The sequence below is a fragment of the Phacochoerus africanus genome, chromosome 9 (genome assembly GCF_016906955.1).
Source record: "Phacochoerus africanus isolate WHEZ1 chromosome 9, ROS_Pafr_v1, whole genome shotgun sequence".
In the NCBI taxonomy this organism is placed as follows: domain Eukaryota; kingdom Metazoa; phylum Chordata; class Mammalia; order Artiodactyla; family Suidae; genus Phacochoerus; species Phacochoerus africanus.
In genome coordinates, this window is record NC_062552.1 from 75,929,396 (window position 1) to 75,955,033 (window position 25,638).

Here is a 25,638-nt window from a genome sequence, read left to right on the forward strand (position 1 = left end):
AGTTGTCTCCGTTCTCTCACAACTTATCTGGCTGTAAACACTATCACTAAACGAACTACAGTTAATACCTGGCATGATTTACATTGTAGTCTATTGCCAAAACCGAATCCTACGTAAAAATATCACCTCTAATTTCCACCCTAAAAAGGCATTTTCCGCCTTTTGTCTTCTCAAGCAGTGTAGTTAGCAACAAATTAACAGCTTCTCTAACCTCACTTTTCACTCTCCGGACTGGTCAGGCTCCGGACTTGATCCACCGTCGCCATGGTCCTCGGTGGCGAGGCATCTCTGGCGCGGAGATTTGCCTGAGAAGGCACCTGGGGCGGGAGGCCTGAACGCTGCACCGTCTTTAAATTTAGAAGGGGGAAGCCGGCCGGGGCGCGGGCTTGCGTCGCCTAGCGGGTGGGCACACGTGAAGCGGGGCAGGGAGGCTGCAGGGTTGAACACTACCTACGCGGTGCAAGCCTAGGGGCTGAGGGCGAGGGCAAGGCGAAGCCCGAGGTGCCCCGCGAGCGCACGGCACGCACGCACGTTCGCACGCAGAGGCGGGCCCACTGGGACTTGCGCACGCTCGGGCTGCGCGGGCGGGGAGCGCTCGGAGCCCCTGCGGGGCACTGCGTAAGCGCTGTGCGGGCCGCGGGGCCGGGACTGCCAGACAGAAGGGGGCGGGGCGTTGCGCTTCTCAGGGGAGAGGGTGGGTCCAGGACGCCAAGAGTTAAGAACTGTCACACTGAAGATTATTTAGGGCCCATGGGGGCTAGCGTTTCTGTTAAGTGCTTTACTCAGTAATAATTGGTCAGAATGAGTTTCCACTTTCCCTTGCTTATGAGTTGCCAGGCACTTAGAGACCTTGAATGATAATGAGAGTGCTATTTATTCTTATTATAAACATGTTTATAAGTGACTGATGTGTGCTAGGCACTGTGACATATGGTAAGCAATAAATGAAAATTTAGGCAACTGCAAGAAAAAAAATTCATGACCCAGCGATGAACTAAGAGGACAGTGTCTCTCACCTTGCTTGGCTTTTCCTGCTTTTGTCTGTTTGCTACACTGTTGGTCAGGGGGGAAACAAACCCAGGAAAAGCCTCCAGAGGACCATTTTACAGCCCAGAGCCAGAGCAGTGGTGCCAGTCTGCAGCCTGCAGCCCTTCCATTGAGTTCGGTAGCAAATGGAATTTCTTAGCTGGTGAGACCTCTGGTGGTGCAACAAGAGCTGCTCATGCTAAACATTTCCCTTCAGCCTGACCAAAGATTGGTCAATAAATCTCTTCCCCCCCCCCACCCCACCCCAAACACACACACACTCCAGTACTCCAGCACACAGGAGGGCAATCCTCAGCTCCTTTCTCACTCATTGCTCTGGAAAGAAAAGGCAGACAGAGCTCAGGGGCACTTGGCCTTCATTGCAGGTCCAGACTAAGAGCAGAAGGACAGGGGGCTGATGCCAGAGGTGAGAAAGTAACAACTCTTGAGGAAGGCCCCATGGGGAACAGACGCCTGGATAGTGGTCTGGCTGGAGAGGGTGGCATCTGGAAGTCTTGGTGGAGGGGAGGGAAGAGGAGGTGTAGCCCTGGTGGGTCTCCATGTTAGGGTTTTGGTTGATTGGTTGGTTTCTTGCTTCTACCATATTTTAATGAGAAACTATATGCAAATGCTGTAAAAAGCATTTAGCAAGTTATATCCCTGAGCCTGAGAGAAGTTGCATAAATATGCCCAAACAAAATGAATCAGAGGGCATTCACAGTTAGAGCTGGCATGGGGGAAGGTGCAGAGTCACCTGTGGCAAGCAAACCACCTATCCTTCCTTGCCCCAGCCTACGATGAAGGGAGGATCCTTCCCTGAGTCCTGGATTCCCCTCCTGCCCATGGTGATGGCCTGACCACCCCAAGGGACTCCTTTTGCTGTTTCAGGAAGCAGCAATGGGAGAAACAGTCCCGTTTCAAAGTCCTTGTGATTGCTGCAGACTAAGGAGGGGGTCCTTGTCCCTGAAGGGCACCAGTTGCAGTTGCCCCTACACCCAGATGTACCGACAGAAATTTCTCATGTCTTGTTGTCTGGCTTGGATTTGAATGTCTCAACTGCCAAAGTGTCAGACAGACTATGATATCTACAGTTTAACTTAACTAGATCAGAAGTCAAAGGAGAAGCTGAGGAGGAAGAAGTTGACCCACTCATCCCCAGAACCCAGAAGAAAAACAACTTTAGGCATTTGAGGGGAAGCAAGTTCACTTGGGCAGAACCCACCCTTCAGCCTCCAGGAAAAGAGTAGTTGCTGGAATCACAACACTGTCCCTCTGTCTATCCTCTCTTATAAAGGGCACAAAGCTCTGGAAGGGATGCCTACCTCACCTTCATAAGGATATCGATGGACCTCTGCCCTCCTGCCTCTGTGATCTAAAGGCATCTGATTTAGCAGACTCTCCTCCCCCTCTTCCCACAACTCCCCATCCCCACCCCCACCCTAACCCAGGCATCACCTCCTGTCAGCCAAGCCTCTGGGTTACAAAGCCTGACAAACAACCCACAGGTAGCTTAGTCCCAAGGCACACTTTGTTTTTGGTCCCTAGGGATTTCTTGATTTTTCCAGCTAACTAAACAATGCATTTAAATGAAGATGTGTTCAATTTTATCAGCAAATCCAAGAACTTTGTAATAGAGGTGTTTAGGATATATATGCCACGTAGTGTTCCTCACATACATCTTGAACAGGTCATTCAGCTTGCAGTGTGTGGAACAGTATGGAGTGAAGAAACACACAGAAGCAGAGACCTATAAAGACTATTGTAGAAATGTAGACAAAAGAGGACAATACCTTGAAGCAGAGTGGTGGTGGCACACACAGAAATAGATGGATCTGAGAAATATTTAGTAAGTAAAATCGATAGGGTTTCAGATATCCAAGAAGAGATATATAGTGGGAAGTCTTTATAAGATTCAGGAGCTCTGAGGCTCTCCCATAGTTGCAAAGGAGATTTGGGAAAAAACTGGAAACTGAATTCACAGATGTAGATGCTTGGGAGAAAGTGCAGAATGGCAAGAGAAGATCCTAGGACCCCGATTTGAGGAATATCAACACTTTAAGACCTTAGAGGAGGTGGAACAAGCAACGGAGACTGAATAAAGCTAGGCAAAAGACCCAAGAGAGAGTGTGACTTTCACTGAGGTGGAGAAATGGACATTTCCAAAGGGAGGGAGGAGTCAGCAAGTGTCCGATGATACAGAAGTTAAGAAAAATGACTGAAAGGTAGGCATAAGTTTTGGTGATGCATGAGAAATTGGTAATCTTGGAGAGAGGGGCAATAAATGATAAAGGAGAAGCTAGATGGATATGAAGTGGGAAGTAGAAAATGGACACCAGTCTTAAGTTTGGCTATGAAGGTGAAGAGTAAAATAGGACATTAGCAGAGAAAGAAGAGAGCTGGAGAAGAGTTAAATCAAGGGGAACTTGAGAACGCTTGAGAACGTTTAAATGCCAGTAGGAATGAGGGAGCTCCCATTGTGGCTCAGCAGGTTAAGAACCTGACTAGTATCCATGAGGTTGAAGATTCCATCCGTGGCTTTGCTCAGTGGGTTAAGGATCCCGCCTTGCAGCAAGCTGTGGTGTAGGTCTCAGATGCCGCTCAGATCTGCCCCATGCTGTGGCAGTGGCCTAAGGTGCCATTCGACCCCTAGCCTGGGAACTTCCACAGATACTTTAGGTGCTGCCTGAAAAAGAAAAAAATGCCTATGGGAAGGAGCCAGAATGGAGAAGAAAGGTAAAATGATAGGCCAGGTAGAAGGAAATCCATTGTACTGCTGGACGGATTCTCCCGGACTACTGATTCACCTGACTGAATGGACAACGAGAATTCGGCGGCTGGAGCAGCTTCGGGTTTTAAGTCGGTTTTTTTTACTACACTAAAACCTCCCCTCCTCAGCCTCCTCCCCATCTTTCCCCGCCCCTCCGTCTATTTCCCTTTCCCCGCCTCCCTTGCTGTGGTCCCTGCCACCCGTTGCAATGAAATGTACAGCCTTCTCCACGAACCCTTCCGGGTCGCCACGCCCAGTCTCAATTCTGCCCGCCCCACTATTGGAGCGCGCTTCCCGAAGGACGCATGCGCAAAAAAGGCTGTCGCGGAGTCCTTGGGGAGGCAAGAGGCTAACTCTTGCGCAGGCGCATTAGGTCCCGGTCGCTATGCGGGTTCTAGTGGGTAAGGGAGGGCGGGAAGGGGGAGTGGGAGCAGGCAGGTTTGTAAGAGGAAGATGTAGCCAGAGGGTGAGTCTGAGAGAGAGCTCTGTCTCGCATACAGGCAGCCTGGCCTTGGCTTCTAAGCCCTAGAAGTCGAATCTTCCTAAGTCCTGTGACTCTTATTACTTTTGCATCATGGGGCGGGGAGGGCAACAAGGAGGGGTTAATCCTGGAGTCAGACGGGAGGGTAGCAGAGGAGGGGGTCATATGCGGGGGCCTGGGAAGGCTAATCGCTTCGCATTTTCTGATCAGGTGGCGGGTCAGGCTTCATTGGGACTGCTCTAACCCAAATGCTGAAGGCCAAAGGCCACAAAGTGACGTTGGTCTCCCGAAAGCCAGGGCCAGATCGGATCACGTGGGTATGTCCAGCCTCTGGAAGCATGAGGGGAAGGCCTGGTTTGGTAGAGCGAGTCAAGGCCTCGCCGGCACTGTGTGCTTTCTCTAACAGGATGAGCTGGCTTCCTCGGGGCTGCCCCCCTGCGATGCCGCTGTCAACCTGGCAGGAGAGAACATCCTCAACCCCCTCCGAAGGTCAGCCGGGCCCTGAAGCTGACATCCTTGAGAACTGAGAGAGAAGAGGGCCAACTCTGATGAGGTCCTGTGAGCCGTGGAGAAGGGGACTGCCAGACTGAGAACTCCCCCCAGTTCCAGGACTGCGCATTTCCCCACTCCTACCCCTCCATACCCACCTGCCCTTCTTCCCACTCAGCCCGTCCAACTTAGTCCTCACTTGTAACTCAGGATGCCCAAAATAGACGTGCCTTTTCCCTCTATAGGAGAGACTGACCATTTCTCTAAGGGGCAATGCAGGGCTTTGCTAGAAATGGATATGGATGGGCTCCAGGGAAAGAGAGGGAAGGGTGTGCGCATGTATTAAGAGGCATTTTATTTCCCCTGTTTTCTCTTGCAGGTGGAATGAAGCTTTCCAAAAAGAGGTTATCAGCAGCCGCTTGGAGACCACGCACATGATGGCTACAGCCATTGCCAAGGCCCCACAACCTCCCCAGGCCTGGGTCTTAGTCACAGGCGTAGGTATGCTCCAAGTTACCAACCCTTTAGACCAGCCAGGGAAAGAGGGGTGCACAGTGAGGAGTGGCTCAGGCCTGAGTGCTGGTCTTTTCCAAGCACAGGAACTACCTGCCCTTGATCCATGCATATTTCTTCTACCATTTGTGTACTTTCATGAGAAATGGAGACCCTCAAAGAAAGAGGGGGGAGTGGCACTCTTCCCAGTGCCAGGAAAAATCCCACCTACCCCCAAGTCCCTTGTTTCTCACAGCACAGTTCTTTAGAAACAGAATTCTTGATTCTGGTATTTCAACTTTGGGACCAAATAATATATACCAGCCACTAGTCTAAGTATTTTTCACATATTATATTTAATTTATAAAAATTATTATTATGCAGATTAGTATGTAAGATACCAAAATTCTGCCCAGAGAGGTTTTGTAATTTGCCCAAAATCAGAGTTAACACATGATGGAGCTCAGATTAAAACTCAGGCAGCCTGGCACCCAGGTCTTTGTTCTTAGCTTCTGTACTCTGGCAGCCTCAGCTTAGTCCTAGAAGGAAAGACAAGAGCTCCACAGCAGGTACAGGTCAGCTTATGGAGAAGCTCAAGGGAAAAACATCCATGGCTCTGTCTTCCCATGGGGAGAAGCCAAGGGCCAAAGAGGGTGAAGCCAAGGGGAGCTTGACTGCAAAAGGCCAGGTGGGCCCAAGGACGCCTAGGGCAAACAAGTGCTGTTCCACCGGCAGCTTACTACCAGCCCAGCCTGACTGCAGAGTACGATGAGGACAGCCCAGGAGGGGATTTTGACTTTTTCTCCAACCTCGTCACCAAATGGGAAGCTGCAGCCAGGCTTCCTGGAGATTCAACACGCCAAGTGGTGGTGCGTTCCGGTGAGAACCAGAGGCCTGGGTGTCAAACAGGATTGGAATGTCTTCTCTGGGCTGGGAGGTGGGGGGATGTGGGGATAAGGGAGCTGAGCTTACAGAAGGGGCCCCCACTTCTGGCTAACCTACAGATGGGAGGATGGGACATCCCAAAGAGAGCCACACCCCTCACCTGCTACACAGCGAGGTCAGCCTGGGGAAGGAGTGAGGAAGGGGAAGTGGAGAGGAAGAATGGGGCTGCCTGGAGGCTGAGGGCCCTCTCTGTCCTTCTTGCCTGCTCTAGGGGTTGTGCTGGGCCGCGGGGGCGGTGCCATCGGTCACATGCTGCTGCCCTTCCGCCTGGGCCTGGGGGGCCCCATTGGCTCAGGCCACCAGTTCTTCCCCTGGATTCACATCAGGGACTTAGCTGGAATCCTGGTCCATGCCCTTGAAGCAAGCCACGTGCAGGGGGTCCTGAACGGAGTGGCTCCAGCCTCTGCCACTACGAATGCTGAGTTCGCCCGGGCCTTGGGTGCAGCCCTGGGCCGCCCAGCCTTCATCCCTTTCCCCAGCACTGTGGTACGAGCTATCTTTGGGCGGGAACGAGCCATCATGCTGCTGGAGGGCCAGAAGGTAGTCCCGCGGCAGACGCTGGCTGCTGGCTACCAGTATTCCTTCCCAGAGCTGGGGGTCGCCTTGAAGGAAATCATAACCTGAGTGGGGAGGCTCCAGGCAGGGCTCCAGGCCTGCACTCAGCAGCAGCTACCTGGTCAGAGACGGCATAAGCTCAGGTTCTCCTCTACTTGAGACGTGAAACCATCTGCTGCTTAGGGAATCCTCCTTCTTTCTCGTTGTCTTGTTGCCACACCTTATTTAACTGAGAGGCTGCCCACCTTTTCAAGGTTGCACTCTCATCAGGTAAGAACTGTAACCTCTTCAACTCCTTGTAAATCCCAACTTTGGTTTTGCTGTATGTCCTGTTCCTGCCCCATTTCTCCTTGCTGTACAGAGAATGTTCTGCAGTTTAGGCAATAAAGACACATTATCTCACTACTTTCACCTCACCTCTTTGGCCTAGATTCTCCTGAAATTTATTTCAAGGAATGTCATCCTAAATGACCCTTTCCTTTACATGGGGTTTTGAAAGTTATAATGGATAAACATCTCCCTTCTTGATCCCTCCATTGCCAAAAGAGCTGGCAACAGATTTTTTTTTTTTCATTTTTTAAAGTTATTGAAGTATAGTTGTTTTACAATGTTGTGATAATTTCTGCTGTACAACAAAGTGATTTGTTTATACATATACACACATCCATTCTCTTCGAGATTCTTCTCCCACCCAACAAATTTGAGGCATGAGGTTATGACAAAGGTAGAAATGAAGAGACAAGAGGAATTGTGATCCATTTCCGGTGGGCTGTGGTCACCTAGCATACTTGTTCACACAATGCCCTTAGGGTGCCAGCAGAGGAAAAGATGAGGCCCAAGTCTAAGACAGCCTTCATTCAGTCTGTCACTGGACAGCAGTGAGTTGATAAAGCAGTCACATGCTGGTCCCAGTTCGTCAAGCTGCAGCAAGACGAAGCTGTCCAGAGCTTAGGACTATCAGAAGCGAAGGATTGCCTCCTACCTGATTGGGGCCACTTTGGTCAACCATGGTCCCTAGCACAAAAGGGCAGAAGATACCCTGAGCCCATACACCCCCACCAGCACTGAAAGTGAGAGGTACAAGGGACCTATCCAAAACTACAAACTCCACCCTATCAGGGAAAAAAAGGCTTCCTCAAGAACCCTTTCCCTTTTTTCGACCCTGATGTCTGCCACAGTTTAACCAGAAGTAGTTCCCCTAGCCCCCAATTCAGGCCATATTAACCAATCTCCTTTCTTCTGAGGGGACTATGGGTTGTCTTTGAATCATTGTCACCACCTCGACTGGCCTCACTCCAACACACCTGCTCCCAGCCAGGTGAGTGTCGTGTAGCAGTGTTCATGACCAACGGGGAAGAGGGGCGAAGACACTGGGACCCAGGGAGCTCTATCACTCAGCTCCACGTGCTAGCTGCTGATAACAAGGATCTGGGGTGATGTCAACTCCCTGTGCTGCTCAGGGAGCAGGAGTCAGAGCCTTAAAAAGGACCATGTCCAGGGATTTGCTGCAGGGCCCAGACTGCACAGAACCTAGGGGCACCTGTCCTACATCTTTATTTGGTCTTGGACTCTTGAGGAAGTTGACTGGCTCAGTACTGTTCCTGAGGGAATGACCGGCCTCAAAGCTAAAAGTCACCAAAAAGCATATCGGGCTGCACTAGAGGAAGGACTGACTAATACTGTCCATGGATGGATGGGCTGCCTCGGAGGTAGTAGACTCCCTGGCATAGGAGGACTTCAAGCACACACAGGACAATGACTTATAGGAATCAAGGCGGAGAGGGAAAGTCCTGATGTGACAGCAGTTGGTCTGGTAGCCAGTCAAGTACCTTCTGACTGATACTTCAGTTTTCGTTTTTCAGATTGACTCCTCTAGATACAACCTCTGCAAACCCTCCCATCCACATCCACACACACACACACACACACACACACACACACACACACACACAGAAGCGGGTGATCGCTTTAGGCAACATTTGTGTACTGTAGAAAAAACAAGGGTCAGGTCTCAACACTGTCCTCTCAGAGCATGACTTAATCAGTTTGGTGACTGTTCAATGCTGGAGCGCATGCATTAACCTGGGACTGGGGACTTTCTGACACATTCGTTGGACTGTAAACAAGCAATTGAATGCAACAAGAGAGCTGCCATTGATAGGAACGAACCCTGAGAGTATTCCAGAAATGCAAACAGTCAACCCTAACTAATTGTTTTGTAAATGTGGATTTAGAGGGGTTGCCCAAAAGGAGTGCAGCCATTATAGGGCACATTTTACTGAGGATGCAGTGTTAAAATCTAGGGCACAGGCCCTGGAGACAGAGGACCCTCAGCGCTCTGAAAGTGAGGTTTTGGTTAGGAAGCCTGTGTAACCCACAGACTGACACCTGAGACTTGGTCCAAGTACCTTTCCTCCAAGGAGTTTTCCTCCACGTTCTCTTCTCTCCTTCCAACAGGCATTTTTACCCCCGACTTATAGGCAGAAGTAAAGACCAAGATCAGTCAAAGTCACAGACAGGCACAGCTGAGACCAGAAGCCAAAGTCTCCCCCTGCCTTTTCCACCAGCTCTCCCCTGCCCCACAGTAACCCAGAACACCAGCCTTTCCAGGGCCCAGCATTCCCTTCGATGTACCCAGGAGCCCAGCCAGGCCTGGGAGGCGTCCTGTCCTCTGGCCATCAGAGCATCAGCCAGGAGGAGGAAAGGCTTAGCTTCCTTGCCACCTGTTCTACATTCCTCTTCGACCCATCCTAGCCTCCATCTCCAGCTCAGCATGGAGGAGGGCCCAGCAATCCTAATCTCTGGGACATACCCTTTCCAGCAGCCCCCACTCCCTACAGAAACCCTGCATAATGCATGGTTGAGAAGTTAAGGCTGAGCAGAACCTCCTAAGAGCTGGTTGAGGTCCTCACTCAAGATGATATCAGGTCACTTTATGGACCTGTCCCCCAAAGCGCCCCCAGCAAGAGCATTCCCCCAACATGAATGTTCTCCCTCAGTGTTTCCCTGACCCAAAACACTAACTCAGGGTGGGTCTAGGTTAGGCTCTGAGCAGCAGATGGAGCCTCACAGAATGAGCTGAGCTGGGCAGGGCTGGAGCTGATGGGGTGGCAGTCACTCAGACAGGTAAGGCTCAAAAATTGAGACTGAGCAGGGCCTCGGAGAGCTGGTTGATGTCCCGGCAGTATGGCTCTCGCTGCAGGATGAAGTCCACCTTGTGATCCTGGCCCCAAAATACCTCCAGCAGTTGGCGCCGGAGCCGCTCTGTCTCCCGTGTCTTCCGAAGGCCACCACTGCCTTTTTCTTCTTCTTTTTTCCCCTGCTGCTGATTGCCATGTTCTGCAAAGCCCCTGGCAGAATGCTGAGCCTTAGAAGATCCCTGTGCCCTGGGAAAAAGCAGACAGAACAGGAAGAGTTGATGAGCATCCTGGAGGGAAGTTATGAGCCAGTGGACCTCCCAGCTCTCCACTCCCAGTGGTACTGCCTAGTACTGGCTCCAGCGACCAACCCTAGAGTTCCAGAAACTGACCACTGAGTGGCACTATCAACCCACTTCTGAAGGGAAGGTGAGCCTGCCACTATCTAGTTCCAGTCTAATACAGTAATCACTTTCTGTCCAGCAGAGGGCGTGCTCAATGCAACTGCCTCTAAGTAAAAGCAACCATCTTCCAAATAACTCCATCCAACACACTGATGAGGGAAAACAGGAAGCAGGGGCTTCCCTCTCAGCCAGGACGTCTTCGTCAGGATTCCTTGGGAAGCAGTTAAAGGGCAAGTCCAAGGCAACCTGCACTATTACAGGATAAAACTGGCCAAAAGACCGAGGTCATTCTTCCCCCAATTCTCCAGGCCTACAAGGCCCCTGCAGAGCAAGGACCAAGCCTGGGGGCTGCCTGGGAGAGTCTTGGGCATTACCTGACAGGCTTTTTCAGGAACTCATCCAGTGTGGGACCATTTCGCCCCAGTGGGTCATCAGGCACCATGAAGAGGTTTCCCACGAAGGTGAAGGGCAGCAGACTAGATGGGCACAAAGAAGTGTGGTCACAGAGGGGCTCTTGCCCACCTCCCAGACAGCTAAGACCAACACCACCAGAAGCTGCCGGCTACCATCCTTCACAAAGCAATGGCAGCCCCTTCCCAGAGTCCTCACCCGCTGGCAGAGCAGAGCTGGTTTTAGAGAAAGGTCTGAGTCCGTGCCCTATTCTCAGGGGAGGGCTCCCTCACCGCTCTCTGATGATTGCCATCCACTTCTCTGACTCCTCTGCCAGGTCCCGGAACTGGTCATTGGAGACAATGATCCCATCTGTCTCTTCGGCCAGCTTCACCATGAACCTGTCTCAAAAACCACAGCAGCCATATTGGAATTTTCCAAGGTCCCAACCGCAAAGAGCACTATTGACTCCCATGACCCACTTCTGGTGACGGAGATCCAGCCCCCTCACCTTGACCCCTCACCAGCCACCAGGTGACTGACTGGATACAGGCAACACGAGTTAGAAAGGAAACAAAGATGAATCCATCATGGTCGGCCAATAGCATCCCCTCCAGTCACCACAATCCTCCACCCAACACTTTGTGGCTTGTTAGTACCATATAGAAAGACCTGTCTTCTTCTATGCTACCCCACCAATCAGTCACAAACCCATCATGCTCCTCCTCCAAAAAGCCTTCACCTCTGCCCCCTTCCTTACCACCCCACTACTACCACCTGAGCTATTCGGACTTTGCAACTGAGGTGATACTGCATAGCCTCCTGATAAGGGAATTCCCTGCCCCCAGCCACTTACCACCCTCTAGTCTCTCCTGTCCTCCCCCAAGAGAACATGCTCTTCCTCTACACAAAAGTCTTCTTCCACACGTGCCCTTTATCTACCGAATACTTCCACAAGCCCAGGCCTGGCAACCAAGGCCTTCTAGATCCCAGCTCCAAGCAACTCTTACGGCCTTCTCTCCCCGAACTCTCAGCTTCTGCCAAAGTCAGTAATCAGATTACACTCTGTTCTCCAAACATGCTCTGTGCTGTCTGACTTCCATGTTTCTCAAACTACTCCCTCCATCTGGAAGGTGCTTCCCAAACCTCACTGATGAACAGAATCACCAGGAGAACTTCAAAAAAAAAAAAAAAAAATAGATGCCTGGGCCCCACTTTAGCAATTCTGATTCCACAGAACTGGGGTAGAATTCATGAGGGGAGTCCTTAAAAACAGGTTTAGAAACCAAAAGATCCAACACGTCCCACGTTCTTCTCAATGAACCAAAAAATTCTCAAATCCTCCCCTCCCCACAAAACCCCAGCCAGAAGGGGGACCCCTTCCCTCCTAATTCCATACTGTTTGATTTATAGTTGCTTTGGGCTCTTTAAAGTCAAGAATCAGGTCTTCCCTGATTCCCTGCATTCCTGCCTCCCTCAGCAGACCACGCACCTAGTACTGAGCGGGCAGTTGGTATCTGAAAGACGATCTGGTACAAAGGGGACTAGTAACCAGGCTTACATGTAACAGATGTCTGGTTCTGACTTTCTGTCTGGCAAACAAATCAAGGATATGACATGTAAATGTATATGGTATCATATAATGTACAAAAGGTTTGTTTTTTTTTTAATGTAGAATCTTACTATTTATTTATGTATTTGCTTTTTAGGGCCATACCATGGCATATGGAGGTTCCCAGGCTAGGGGTCCAGTTGAAGCCACAGCTGCCGGCCACAGCCACAGACACAGCAATGCCAGATCCAAGCCACGTCTGTGACCTACACCATAGCTAATGGTAATGCCGGATCCCTAACCCACTGAGCAAGGCCAGGGATCGAACCTGCAACCTCATGGTTCCTAGTTGGATTCGTTTCCGCTGCGCCATAGCGGGAACTACAAAAGGTATTTTCAAATTAAGCATATTTTACTATCACCATCTACATCACATGTTGTTCCCCAGGATTTGGTAGGCCCGTGCTACATGTCACTGTGTTATTTACTGTAACCAGTTAAAATTCCAGATTCATATTGTGCCGTCTGCCTACCAGGACCTATACAACTGTACAGACACGTGACTTCAAAATTTATTACCACTGACTCAACCTTCAGGTTTAAAACTGTGTCAGTGCTATCGTGTAAAAAAGGTTCCACATCTGGGATAACCTGTGGAATCTAGATATAAAACAGAATAGCATCAGGTGAATGTGAACTGTCTTTTTGTAGAGTTACAATTTACCTGTTGGGGAATAAAAGTTAAGTATTTGAAAAGACAAAATATGTAATCACTAGTGTTCACAAACTAGTTTTGTTTGTGGTTTTTTTTTTTTTTTTGGTTTGGTTGGTTTTTTGGCCACATCCATGACATGCAGAAGGTCTCAGGCCAGGGATCGAACCCATGCTACAGCAGTGGCCCAAGCCACAGCAATGATAGTGCTGGATCCTTAACCACTAGGCCACCAGGGAATTCCCAGAAACTAGTTTTTAATTTAAAACTGAAAGTCCTGGAGAGTAAAGAACTTCTCATTGTAAAATTTTTGTTTGTTTGTTTGTTTTTTTAGGGCCACACTCAAGGCATATGGAGGTTCTCAGGCTAGGGGTTGAATCGGAGCTACAGCTGCCGGTCTATGCCACAGCCACACCAGATCTGAGCTGGATCCTTAACCCACTGAGTGAGGCCAAAGATCGAACCCACAACCTCATGGTTCCTAGTCAGACTCACTTCCGCTACGCCACAACAGGAACTCCATCATTGTAAATTTCTTAAAGTGGTTAATTAGCTTTTAAAATCTGCCCATCTCCCCACACCACAGTGTAAACTAGGGAAGGAATGTGCCCTGTGTTTTTCATTTAAATCATCTAGCAGCTTAAGTTCTCATTTTCCCTGGCCACTTCGTAGCCTTTTCCAAGAGTTAACCACTCTGACCCTCCGTCTCCATTTCTGTATGATAGAGGTAAGACTCCACCACACTTGATCAGGTCCATGAAAATCTAAGGAATATCACCATCTTCCTGCCTAGCAACTTGAGTGAGGCAAGCCCATACCTTAGCTTCTTTGGACATTCATGAGGAGAATGAATGAATGGAAGAGGACCCTGAGACAAAGAGGTTAATCCACTAAGAGACTGGTCCACAGTCAGTCAGTGACTGCAACTTAGGACTCAAATTCAGATCTTCAAATTCTAAGTCCAGTGATCTTTCACTGTATCTTTTATTATACCATGTTTTGTACAGTCTTATTACAAAAGATTGTGGATGGATTGTGTTTCTTCATTTGTCATTATTTTGATCATTTACTCTGGGTTTCCCAGAAAGTGGGGAATTTCTCTATATGTTCAGACATCTAGATTATAAGAGGCATTTTTCAGCTATCCATGTCATCAGTTTTCCCATCTTTCCATTAAACCAGTATTTTCCTTTTTTTTTTCTTTCTTTTCTTTCTTTTTTTTTTTTTTTTTGTCTTTTCTAGGTTCCCAGGCTAGGGGTCTAATTGGAACTGTAGCCGCTGGCCTATGCCAGAGCCATAGCAATGCCAGATCTGAGCCACGTCTGTGACCTACACTACAGCTCACAGCAACGCCGGATCCTTAACCCACTGAGCAAGGCCGGGGATCAAACCCACAATCTCATGGTTCCTAGTCAGATTCGTTAACCACTGAGCCATGACGGGAATTCCTAAACCAGTATTTTCTAAATGGTAAGGCCCTATATAAATATGAGGCACTGTTTAGTTTGATGAGTAAAAAATGAAGGGTGCATGGGCAAATACAGTTGTCCACTGGCCAGCTCATCCTGCCTACAGTCACAGAGGCTGGCCCTTTTCCCACAACTCAAGTCTATGGACAGTGTGAAGGGTCAGGAGCCTCTGCTGTCTCTCATTCAGTCTCCCATTGAGCTCCTTGGATCTGGAGCCTGTGGCCAAGAGAGAAGCGAGTACCTGTCGTCATAGGAGGAGATCCTCTTGCCATCCAAGACCCGGGAGGGAGTGAGGGAGAGCAGGCTGAGGGAATACAGCTTGTGCAGGAAGTGACCCTCTAAAGAAAGAGAGGCGCATAATGGGGTTATCTTCAAGGTGGAAGCGGGACCCATCCCCGGACACAAAAGACCAGGCCCAACTCACCTCTGACCTTGGAGTCCTTACTGAAGCGCCACTGAGGCACAAAGACGGTGATGTCTCGGTGGCCTCGGTCCCAGAAGTACTGCACAGCAATGGCAATGCCCCGGCTGGAGAAGTAGTGCTGGAGGCCGTGCCTGCAGTGGGAAGAGGTCAGCACGCTGGGGCCCCAGAGTGGGGGCCCGGCAATCTGGCTGGATTGCACCCCCTGCTCAGCACATATCCCCAGGGTGAACAAAACTGCTCGTTTCACCATCCCATCCCCTTCCCCAGGACTCTCAGCCCCACCAGGTACTCACACCATGGCCACGTTGCTGCCGTCGATGACAATATGGCGGAGGTCTGGTTGGCCCGGCACGTTGGCAAGGCACAGGGTGAAGGGGTCCTGGAGGGCCTCCTGGAAACGCTGCGTGCCGGTCACCAAGTTGCCCCCCCGGGTGCCTCGTTTCCATGGAGACCCCCGACCTCGAGCCACAACCTGCTGCTTGTCTGCCCTGTCCCCTCGGTCTCCACAGTGCCACGGGGGTTCAGGCGCAGGTGGGGGGCTGGGCACTCTGGGTGGTGAGGCCTTCCCATTATGGAGCCGCTGGAGGAGGGAGGCTCCCCTGGGCTGAGCTGCCTTCTGACAGGGGCCCTGGGCACCAGGAGGCTCACCCTGGACCCAGAACCTTCCCTTTTCCTGAGGTACCCCCTCCTTCCCCAGGGCCTTCCCCTTCAGGGGTGCTGCCTGCCCTGCCTCTCCTCCTCCTATCTGTGACCCAAAGGCCCCTTGTCTCTCCCAGGTCTCTTCCCTGGGAAGCTCCTTCCACCCCAAGTCCGTCTCCCTGGGAGCACCCTGCTTTTCTCTCTCCTTCTCCAGAGCATGTCTCTCGTCCCTTGACTCTCGCCACCCTGTTGGGCCTGTGTCCAGGGACTCCCTGCCTTCACTCAGGGGAGTCCTGACTTCCTGGTGCAATCCTGGGCTGCCCTGCTCCCAGGATGGGAATGCTTGGGGCCCCTGCCCCCTGGAGGCCTCCTGCACCAGGCTCAGCAGTTCCTCCTGGATGGCCAGGGGCAGCTGCAGCAGGGCCTCTGTGTAGGCATCCACCCGGGACTGCAGCAGGGCAGAGAAGTCTCTCAGCACTCCAGCACACTGAGAGGCTCCAGGGGACGGCCCTGGCAGAAAGTCCCAGCTCAACCGCTCCACCAGCTCCTCCACTCGGCTCTGGACCATGACGAAGGCCTCAGTCAGGCCACTGACCATCAGAGAACCGGGTGCCCCAGGCACCAGATGGGCTGATGTGCTCCAGGCCAGGCAATCAAGGAAGAAGCCTTGGGCTCCTAGGAAGATGCAGTGCAGTTTGGGTGGGTAGTGGATTTCATTCTGCAGCTCCGGGTTGCAGAGACCCTTCAAGTACTCCTGGGGGAAGGAGAGAAAGAAGGAGACTGCTGGAATCCTAAGTGGCTCAATGGCCCATTGCTCTCCCCTGAGCTCCAGTTGACAGCCTAGGGCTGAAATTCCATTTAGAACTTGATTCAACTCAAGATACTGTTATAATTAATTGGTTAAAAAAAAAAAAAAAAAAAAGGCTGTCTCTTCCAAACATTTATGTGTGTGTATATGTGTGTTGTACATTTCCATCATAATGACCATCATTGCTAACTTTTACTGAACTGATGCTTTACATGCTTCATCTCATTCACAATAAATCCAGTGAGGTGGTTACTATTATTATTCACATTTTATAGATAAAGAAACTGAAACTAGGACCACAAGGATGGTACCTGGTGTTGGCGCCTTACAGGAAGCCCGGACTAATTCCAACAGAAGAAATGTGGCCTCCACCCCACAGTGAATTCCTTGGTGGGGCCTGCTGGCCCAACCAGATTATCTCTAACTTTCGAAGAGAACAAACTGATGCGAACTGAATTACTTATCCCCGAGCCCTAGCAGAACCTTTGTAGTAAGAGCAGAAATGAAACCAAAACTCCAGACAGATAGAGTCCGGAAGTCCCTCAGAGCTCAGGGCCAGTGAGACAAACAAGGAGTGGAGATCCTTCCCAGCCCCTCCTCTCTTCTGCCCTCACTGGGGGGCAAGGGGGAGAGGGAGTCCTGGTTCCCCCCTCCCCCCGGGGGGGGGCGGGGGGGAAGGGTCGGGGAGAGGTGTTCACCTTGGCTCTGCTGGCATTCTCCTTGGGGCCCTCCAGCTGCAGCCAGATGTGAGGGTTCTCGGGACAGTCCTTGGGGAGGACGCTCATCCCCACCCTGAAGATGCGTTCCACATGGGGCTGTTGCTCCCGCACCTTGTCCTCGGCCTCCGCAGACACGGCAAAGCGGTCAGGGGACGAGGAGCCAGCCCCCCAGGTAGGCATGGCTGCTTGGCCGCCCAGCCCTGTAAAGAGGGAAGGCAGCTCAGAGCCAGGATGTCCCTTCAACCCAAATCTTTGTTTCCTGGCCTACACCAGCTATCAACAAGTCCTCAGCCAGTTACCAAACTGGTAAACAACCCAGGCGGCAGCCAGCATTTCAGTCCACCTGGAGGGTAGGAAGGGGATGTCAGATTATCTGGACGCAAGGGCCTTCCTCCCGAAGACGAAGTCATGGATAAACAAGGCTGTCTCTCTGGGAGGGGTGTGTGGCCTCTGGAAAATGATAACCACAGCCGGGAGCAGGGTGGGGGGAATCCCGCTGGATCTGGAGGGCAGGAGTGGACGGGTGACGAAAGAGCCCCTCTCCTCGGGGTCTCTGAGATCTCCCGGTTCAAGACGGCCTCTTAAAGACGAATCCTCACCAGGGCTTAAACTGGGCTGTCCTCTGGGGTCCCTTGTCAGCCATTTCCAAGGTTCTGGCCACTCCCACCCTTCGCCCTCCCTCCGCCGCCTGATCCGCTGCACCCATCGGTCTCGCCACGCTCCCCACGCGGGGCCCAGGGGCCGGGGCCGGCCCCGCCCCCGCAGCCGCTGGCGGCTGCCGCCCCCCGACTGCGCTCTGCACTGCGGCCTCTGACTCCCGCGGTCCGGGCGCGGGGGAGAGCGCGCCTACCCGCCTCGCCGCCCTCTGCGGCCTCAGTCCCGCCGGCGCCGCTCGGTGCCCGCTGGCCCCAGCTTCGCCTGCGCCCCCGGCCAGGGAAGAAGAGCGGGGGGCCCAAATCTGGGCGGGCCTTTCCGATTCCTCACCCAACGGGGACCTCTCTTCCCCACATCACGAACAGTTTTTTGAGTCACTTCCTGGCCCGGGGCGGAGCCAGCTCGGCCCCTCCCAGGGGCTAGGCCAGCCCTGAGCCCCAGCGCGCACCCGCTGGGACCAGCCACAGGCTGCTCCTCGCCCCCGGGCCTGGCCCCGCCCCCGGCCTACACGCCCCGCCCCGTCCCGGGCCCGCCCACCCTCCCGCTCCAACTCCTAGACTCCCTGCGGGGTCAAGGTCTCCCGCTCCTCTGGGTTTTCAGCCGCTCCGCGCAGTTGTTTCTCAGGAATGAGGAGCCACTCTTGGAGAGATGGAAGTGAAGGGGGCCTCGTCCCTTCGGGTGAAGATATAGAAGACCAAGGAAAGGAAGAGACTGGCCCAGGGTCACGGAATAGTGCCACTGTTCGCCTGCGCACTTTCCACCAAAACAATTGTGGGGAAAACACTAGGATACTCCCTTTTCCAACAGTGGAAAAAATGCTGCTAAGCGGGCTGTTGATTTGTGAAGGATTTTAAAGAGGGGAGGAGTGAGCAGGAGGAAGGGGCTGTAGAATTGGTCTCACACATATGTACAAACACACATACACTCAGAATCTCACACAGTCACCCGTGTTCTTTGTCGCCCCAGTTACAGCCTTCAGTGCTCTTGAGGGGGCTGCCCTGGGGTTCTGGCTGAAGCCCTCCCATCTGGCTGCCTCATTTCTCCTCTCCCTCCCAGAGCCCAACTGCTGTCATTTTGTGCCCTGCCAAGGAGGAGGGACCTGCAGTGACAGCAGGAGAGGCAGGACAGAGTTGTGGGGCACGAGAGGGATGGAGATGCCAAGACCAGGTGACCATGAGTCCCAGAGAGAAGGCTGAGAAGCAGGGTGAGGGGTGCTGAGAGTCTGTGGCAGAGGAGAGCAAAACCAAGGAGCAGAAAGAGGAGGCTTGGGGGTCACAGAGCCACTCAGCCATGCTGGGAGCAAAGCAACACTGGCCACCAGGTCCTCCACTCAGCCCCGGGCTGCCCTTGGCCCTGACTCTTCTGGTTCTCAGGGCCGGGTGGGCCCAAGAGGGGACAGAGCCAGTCCTCCTGGAAGGCGAGTGCCTGGTGGTCTGTGAGCCGGGCCGAGCTGCTGCAGGGGGTCCCGGGGGAGCAGCCCTGGGAGAAGCACCCCCTGGAAGAGTGGCATTTGCTGCAGTCCGAAGCCACCACCATGAGCCAGCAGGGGAAATCAGCAACGGCACGGGTGGAGCCATCTACTTCGACCAGGTAATCCCCCTACCCTGCAAAGACCTGGAAGCACTGTCCAAGCCCGCTCTGCTGCTAAGGAAAGAGCCCCTGCTGTGGCTGGTTGCCCCCAAGCCTGCTGCCCTTGTCCCTTCCCTTCACTCCCCTCATAACCTCCTTGCCCTTTCTCACCATTTCTTTTGAACCCAGGCATTCCTCCTGTCCTGTCTGCTTGTCACCCCTTCCTTTCCTTACTCGCTGCCCCTTTCCCCAACCCCGTGGTTTCCCTGAGCTCCAGGCATCCCTGAGCCCTACTCAGCAGGGTCTGCTTCCCACAGGTCCTGGTGAACGAGGGCGGTGGCTTTGACCGAGCCTCAGGCTCCTTCGTGGCCCCTGTCCGAGGTGTCTACAGCTTCCGGTTCCATGTGGTGAAGGTGTACAACCGCCAAACTGTCCAGGTGACCTGAACACTAGGCCCTGTCCTATCTCCAACTCCTGGGGCAGGGGGCGGGGGGGGGGTCAGGGTAAGAGGGGGGGAAATAAGTGGAGCCCAGCTGACCCCCAGGCAGACCTCCATTGACCTGTGTCCTGGGAGGCCAAGAGCAAGGGGGGAACGGACCTACCTAACAGAGCGTGCGATAGAGGTCCAGAGTCCAACATGGGCCACCCCGCAGCCCTCCCAGGTGGGTGCACTGTCCAGGTTCCCAGGTATCAGCGTGTCCCTCTGGGGCTGGAGAGAAGGGAGAAAGCCCTCAAGAAAGTGGGGTCCTGGGGCGAGGGGCAGGGACAGGTGCTAACTGGGCTTCCCTCTGCAGGTAAGCCTGATGCTGAACACATGGCCTGTCGTCTCGGCCTTTGCCAATGACCCAGACGTGACCCGGGAGGCAGCCACCAGTTCTGTGCTACTGCCCCTGGATCCTGGGGACCGGGTGTCTCTGCGCCTGCGTCGAGGGAACCTACTCGGTGGCTGGAAATATTCGAGCTTCTCTGGCTTCCTCATTTTCCCACTCTGAGGGCTGAAGCTTTTCAAAGACAGAAATCTAGCCCCTGACCTCTGCCCTCTACCCTTTCCTGCCCCAGAAGCAGTCTCTTTAGGGCAGGAGAAAGACTCCCTCTGGCTGCCTTTATTCCACTGCCTTGCATGGGACCCTGTGCCAAACATCCAAGGTGAGGAGTAGAGCTGCAGTGTCTTGGGACCTGCCCCTCTTACCCTACCCCCACAGTTGCCTCCCAGCCTCCCACTGCCTTGATTTCTGCCTGCAGCCCTAGAATCAGAGCAGGATTTTCCAGGGAGGGAGGCGTAGACTACTTTGCAGTCTCTGCTTCCTGTCCTCCACCCCCAACCCAGCTTCCCGCTCAGTGCTATTTGGGAACAGGTGGTACAGGTGAGCCTGACAGGCCCCTACAGGGGACCAGATGGACCAGCTTCAGCATATCCGACAGGCTCCTTCCTGTGAGGAGTGCCAGCATCACAAATCACACTCAGAAGCTGAGCCAGCACTGCGAGAACTAGGGCCAGAGGCTTAGCCACCAGCAGATGCATGGTGAGGGCCACAGAGCAGCCCAGAGCCTGTAGCTGGTGAGGCAGGATGGGGGCGTGCCCTCAGCCTGAACATGGTACACATTTTTTTGTGTACATTGGAGCCACCAGCAGATAGTGAACCCCAGGCATTTATCTGTGCCAGATCCCAGGTGGACTCTGCCCCTCACCTCCCCATCCAAGACATGGATATATGTTTGCTTTGGCAGAGAGCAGGTAAACAGAGCTTCCTTTGGCAGCTGGAGGTGGAGGCAGATCACATGTGGGCAAGTATAGATCTCCAGGCCATGGAACACATCAATGCCTGTGGCCGCCTCCTAGAACTGCTCCACCTATGTAGTCGGAACTTTCATCACCCCATGCTCTCCCCATCACCTCCTTCCTCCCAGCTCTCTCAGTGACCTTCACTGTAGCTGTCCTACACTGACCTGCAACCTCTCCTCTTTCTCTTAATTTGTGCCATCTTAGTCTCCTTCCTAAACTTCCTATTACCTTGGATGCCATGATTCATCCCTTCAGCCACTCTCCTGCCAGTGTTAAAAACCTTGTGTCACCTCTCTGTCCCATTGGCCCAGCATGGATGAATCTGTCAATAAAGAAATTAGAGAATGATGGTCAGCGAGACCCTATAGGATCACTAGAGAGAGAAGATGCCATCACAATTGGGTTCAGGGGTTGCAAGAGACCAGCAGGTATATGTTGTAGAGAAAATAAACGTAAATTCGTATGTTAGAGTCAAATTTTAAAAAAAGGATTTGGTAGTACTTGAGTTAAAGAGGAAATACCAATGTGAGTTTGTGGTTTCCAAAAGAAATAACTTTTTCAAATTTTGTCACTAAAGTAGTGTAGGAACAACATCAGGAAAAATCTAATATGCATTCTTAGCACCTGGATCTTTGCCTCAACTATTATTCACCTTTAAAAGGACTCACGGTCCCTTGGAGAATAGCTCATGTCATAAATAACTCTAGGCTTGGAACATACTATTGAAGACAAAAATCAAAGATATTTTTTGAATGTAAGGGGTAGAGCTGAGAAGGCATTTCTTGGGCCACTCTTGTGGCATATGGAGGTTCCCAGGCTAGGGGTCGAATCGGAGCTGTAGCCGTTTGCCTACACCAGAGCCACAGCAACACAGGATCCGAGCCACATCTGCAACCTACACCAACGCCGGATCCTTAACCCACTGAGCAAGGCCACGGATCGAATCTGCAACCTCATGGTTCCTAGTCGGATTCGTTAACCACTGAGCCACGATGGGAACTCCAAAGGAACCATTTTAATAGACTTCCACAAACTGACATTTTATGACAATTGGATAATCAAAAGAAAAATGATATAGTTAATTGGAACAAGGTGAATTTTTTTTGGCTACACCCATGGCATGCAGAAGTTCCTGGGCCAGGGATCAAACCCTTGCCACAGCAGTGACCCGAGCCATAGCAGTGACAAAGCTGGATCCTTAACCCACTGAGCCACCAGGGAATTCCACAAGGTGAGTTTCTAAAAGCCATGTCTCTGTTGTGATTTTCAAAAGGAAAAAGTAACTATACAATGTGCAAAAAGGTAGTTAATACACTGAGTGTTGAAGTATGACTATTATAGGATATTTTTTAATTAGTTTTGATAAGTAGAAGAGTATAAATATAGTAGATAATTTATCTATTCATAAAGTGCATTTCTTTGTCTTTATCTGCATAAGTAGGAAGGGGTGGATCCAGAGTGCTGTGAGTAATTCCAGAAAAAGTTGGAACTGCACCAAAAATGAAAGAGACTGATTGGCACCATCAGGTCAAACATTACAACTAGGAAGAAAGTCCAACAACTTGTTACATGATGATAAATTAGTCAAACTTCCAAAAGATAACTGCTCACTCCTTAAACTTGATCCTTCACTTCTTGGAAAAGGGAAACTTTATACTACCCTACTAATTACAAAGAGACTACAGTAACAGAAAAACCCAAAATAATAATGGCTTAAACAAGGTGGTAGGTTATTTCTCTCTCACACAGAAGAATCTGCAAACAAAGAGTCCAGGGAAGGATGGCAGTTTCATGATCATTAGCCTGGCTTTCTTTATTGCCACCTCCTGACCCAAGATAGCCCCAGCCATTGCATCAACCTTATAGCCCCAAGGAAGGAGGAGGGAAGGGCACACCCATTTCCTTTTAAAGAAGCTTTCTGAAAGGTACACACAACAGTTCTATTTGCATCTCATTGGCCCGAATTTAGTCCTAGCTGGCCACACCAGACAGTGGAGACAGGCTAGGGAATAAAGTTTTTATTCCAGGCAGCCACGCTCAGCTAAAAGTCAGAAGAAGAAAAGATTGGATATTGGGAAAAACAACAAGATTGGGGATGATTGTAAAAATGCAAATGAGGTAGATAAATTTGAAAATAATGTCAGTGGAGTTCCTGTCGTGGCGCAGTGGTTAACGAATCCGACTAGAAACCATGAGGTTGCGGGCTCGGTCCCTGCCCTTGCTCAGTGGGTTAACGATCCGGCGTTGCCGTGAGCTGTGGTGTAGGTTGCAGACGCGGCTCGGATCCCGAGTTGCTGTGGCTCTGGCGTAGGCCGGTGGCTACAGCTCCGATTCGACCCCTAGCCTGGGAACCTCCACATGCTGCAGGAGCGGCCCAAGAAATAGCAAAAAGACCAAAAAAAAAAAAGAAAAGAAAATAATGTCAGTAAAGTTATTGTATTAGCTTTCTATTGTTGCATAACAATTACCTCAAAGTTACTGCCTTAACACAACTTTGACCTATTTAATATCTGTTTCTATAGGTCAGAAGTCCAGCAGAGCATGATTCGATTCTCTGCTTAGGGTTTCATTAGGTCAAAAGCAAGATGTAGGTAGTAGCCCTGCCTTCTTTACTGAAGTGGAAGAATGCCATTACATCAACCTTATAGCCCCCAGGAAGGAGGAGGGAAGAGCACACCCATTTCCCTCTTGGGTCAGGAGGTAGCAATCATGAATAAAGAATTCACTCAGCATTCATTTCCTTATGGTTGTAGGACTGAGGTTCCTGGCCTCCAGCCTTTGGGTCAACAGTGTCAGGCCAAGTCCTTCTAACAGTTTGAACCTCTCCAACCTACCTTTCAGCCACATCTCTGACTTTTAAAATTCTCAAATTTAAGGTAATTAGATTGGGCCCACATGGATAAATCAGGATAATCTCTCTGTTTTGAGACCCATAACTTTAATTGCATATGAAAATGTCTCTTTACCATTAAACACAACATATTCGGTGGCTCCAGGGAGTGGGCATAGACATCTCTGGGACATCTGCATATCATAGTCCTTAGACCTAAAAATGACAGGAGATCCTGTTGTGGCTCACTAGGTTAAGAACCTGACTAGTATCCACGAGGATGTGGGTTAAATCCCTGGCCTCACTCAGTGGGTTAAAGTATTTGGCATTGCCACAAGCTGCCTTATAGTTCGCAGACAGGGCTCAGATCTGGCATTGCTGTGGCTGTGGTGCATGGCAGCAGCTGCAGCTCTGATTGGACCCCTGGCCTGGAAACTTCCATATGCCAAAGATTCAGCCAAAAAAAAAAAAAACCCACAGAACTTAAAGACATCATTTTAAAAAAGAGGCATCCAGTTACATTACACTAATTCATGGAAATGGATGGAAAAGTTACTGGAAAATGAAAATTCCAGTGATATATAAGATAAGCACTGGCTCAGATATTCACCATCTTAAAAGGTAAAGCAGGTCTCAACCAAGAACTCATTGAGTAATAATTCAAAACCTCATCTACACTGAGATACTATTCATCTTTTGTCTATCCAGACTCAAAAATTGGTCTGAACTGAGATAGTGTCCTTCTCTTGGCTCTATAAACCCAATTTTATAGTAAGTGTAGGTGTCATATACTTTATAATCCTTGAAAGGCGTGTGCTTTACCAAAAGATTTGATGCCTTTAGAGAAGCTGACATACTACCCTGATGACTCTATTGAAATGTGTAGGAGAATTTAAGTTTTCAGTCAATGTTTAAATGATTTGATTTGTAAAATGTGTAGATTTTGGCTCATTGGTTATATAAATGTTTAGACAATTTTTGCTTAAGCAGGTTTATGAAGCAAATGAGTTAAACAATAAATAAAGCACAGATGGTGGCTAGTGTTCCTCTCCAGGCGCTAAAATCTCCTAGGACTTTGAGGAGCCTAAGAATAGAATCCAACTGTCGGACTTTCCTACACCCACGCCCTGGCAGCTGCTTTCTACAGAGAGAAGTCCGGCTGAAGTATTTGCTGCAGCTCTCAATCCATGGTCTCCAGCCACCCCTGGTCCTCAATCCTCCAGTCAGTTCTTCTTTGCCAGCTTCTTTCCTCATTCTCCCTGGAATCCAACTGAAGGCTTCTGGTCTCTCAAACCTTTTACCCTCCAACTCTGCCCCCACTGCCAGCAGCAGGTACCTCACTTTCTGCTTCACCAAGAAAGCAGAAGCCCCAGGAGGACCCCTTCCCAATGGCACATCCAGAAACTCACCATCCTCCTCATCTCTCCTTCTTCGTATCTGGCTCAGTAGAAGCTGTGCCCTTTCTTCTGTCAAGGCAGCTATCTTCATCCACCAGCTGTGGATTTCGTTTCCTGCAAACATATCCTTTTCCTTTCCTCTTCACCCTCCTGAATGTTCAGTGTCTCCCTCCCTCTCACTGCTTCTGTTTAGCAGTTAAATAGACTCAAGTCTCTTAGGTCTAGATGAGAAAAAGATGGTATGGCAATAGCGGTGGGTATATAGTTATCCTCAGCTTTATATGCCCCCGCAGCTAGTAGACGTCACCTCTCCTCTCCTTTAGAGCCAAGTATCTATGCTTACCAGTTGCTCACCCCTTAAGTCAACGGTAGCCTCTGCTGCTCCACCTAAACTGC

General features: G+C 50.9%; 3 protein-coding genes across 8 annotated transcripts; 2 read left to right on the top strand and 1 right to left on the bottom strand.

Moving 5' to 3' along the window:
- Nucleotides 1-4,068: 4,068 nt before the first annotated feature.
- On the top strand, nt 4,069-7,160 carry SDR39U1 (short chain dehydrogenase/reductase family 39U member 1). Of its 4 annotated transcripts, XM_047794704.1 has the most exons (6): nt 4,096-4,194; nt 4,485-4,591; nt 4,681-4,763; nt 5,143-5,264; nt 5,991-6,134; nt 6,412-7,160. In XM_047794704.1, exons 1-6 carry the CDS (start codon nt 4,179-4,181, stop codon nt 6,822-6,824), a joined length of 885 nt encoding a protein of 294 aa, XP_047650660.1. In that variant the 5' UTR covers nt 4,096-4,178; the 3' UTR covers nt 6,825-7,160. The 4 variants fall into 4 exon arrangements, with proteins under 4 accessions (XP_047650659.1, XP_047650660.1, XP_047650661.1 ...); XM_047794703.1 differs by having other exon boundaries at nt 4,069-4,194; nt 5,991-6,698; XM_047794705.1 differs by having other exon boundaries at nt 4,194-4,259; nt 5,991-6,698.
- Nucleotide 7,161: 1 nt separating this feature from the next.
- Nucleotides 7,162-18,052, bottom strand: KHNYN (KH and NYN domain containing). Of its 3 annotated transcripts, none has more exons than XM_047794701.1 (8): nt 17,860-18,047; nt 16,989-17,209; nt 15,137-16,236; nt 14,844-14,974; nt 14,661-14,757; nt 10,980-11,087; nt 10,671-10,772; nt 7,162-10,141 (listed from the first exon to the last, which is right to left on the bottom strand). In XM_047794701.1, exons 2-8 carry the CDS (start codon nt 17,187-17,189, stop codon nt 9,889-9,891), a joined length of 1,992 nt encoding a protein of 663 aa, XP_047650657.1. In that variant the 5' UTR covers nt 17,190-17,209; nt 17,860-18,047; the 3' UTR covers nt 7,162-9,888. The 3 variants fall into 3 exon arrangements, 2 of the variants coding, with proteins under 2 accessions (XP_047650657.1, XP_047650658.1); XM_047794702.1 differs by lacking the exon at nt 17,860-18,047 and adding an exon at nt 17,609-17,670; XR_007136894.1 differs by lacking the exon at nt 7,162-10,141 and having other exon boundaries at nt 10,906-11,087; nt 17,860-18,052.
- A 163-nt stretch (nt 18,053-18,215) lies between these two features.
- CBLN3 (cerebellin 3 precursor) lies at nt 18,216-21,365 on the top strand. Its single transcript, XM_047794707.1, has 3 exons — nt 18,216-19,253; nt 19,550-19,669; nt 20,027-21,365. The coding sequence occupies exons 1-3, from the start codon at nt 18,954-18,956 to the stop codon at nt 20,222-20,224; spliced, it is 618 nt and encodes a 205-aa protein (XP_047650663.1). The 5' UTR covers nt 18,216-18,953; the 3' UTR covers nt 20,225-21,365.
- The last annotated feature ends 4,273 nt before the right edge of the window (nt 21,366-25,638 follow it).

Coding starts and splice junctions, on each gene's coding strand:
- SDR39U1 (XM_047794703.1), top strand. Junction 4,592..4,680: donor GGCCAGATCGGATCACGTGG/GTATGTCCAGCC, acceptor TTTCTCTAACAG/GATGAGCTGGCTTCCTCGGG. Junction 5,265..5,990: donor GGTCTTAGTCACAGGCGTAG/GTATGCTCCAAG, acceptor TTCCACCGGCAG/CTTACTACCAGCCCAGCCTG.
- KHNYN (XM_047794701.1), bottom strand. CDS start 17,189: ATGCCTACCTGGGGGGCTGGCTCCTCGTCCCCTGACCGCTTTGCCGTG. Junction 16,237..16,988: donor AGAATGCCAGCAGAGCCAAG/GTGAACACCTCT, acceptor TCCTTCCCCCAG/GAGTACTTGAAGGGTCTCTG. Junction 10,142..10,670: donor TTCCTGAAAAAGCCTGTCAG/GTAATGCCCAAG, acceptor GCTTTTTCCCAG/GGCACAGGGATCTTCTAAGG.
- CBLN3 (XM_047794707.1), top strand. CDS start 18,954: ATGCTGGGAGCAAAGCAACACTGGCCACCAGGTCCTCCACTCAGCCCC. Junction 19,254..19,549: donor GAGCCATCTACTTCGACCAG/GTAATCCCCCTA, acceptor TGCTTCCCACAG/GTCCTGGTGAACGAGGGCGG. Junction 19,670..20,026: donor ACAACCGCCAAACTGTCCAG/GTGACCTGAACA, acceptor TTCCCTCTGCAG/GTAAGCCTGATGCTGAACAC.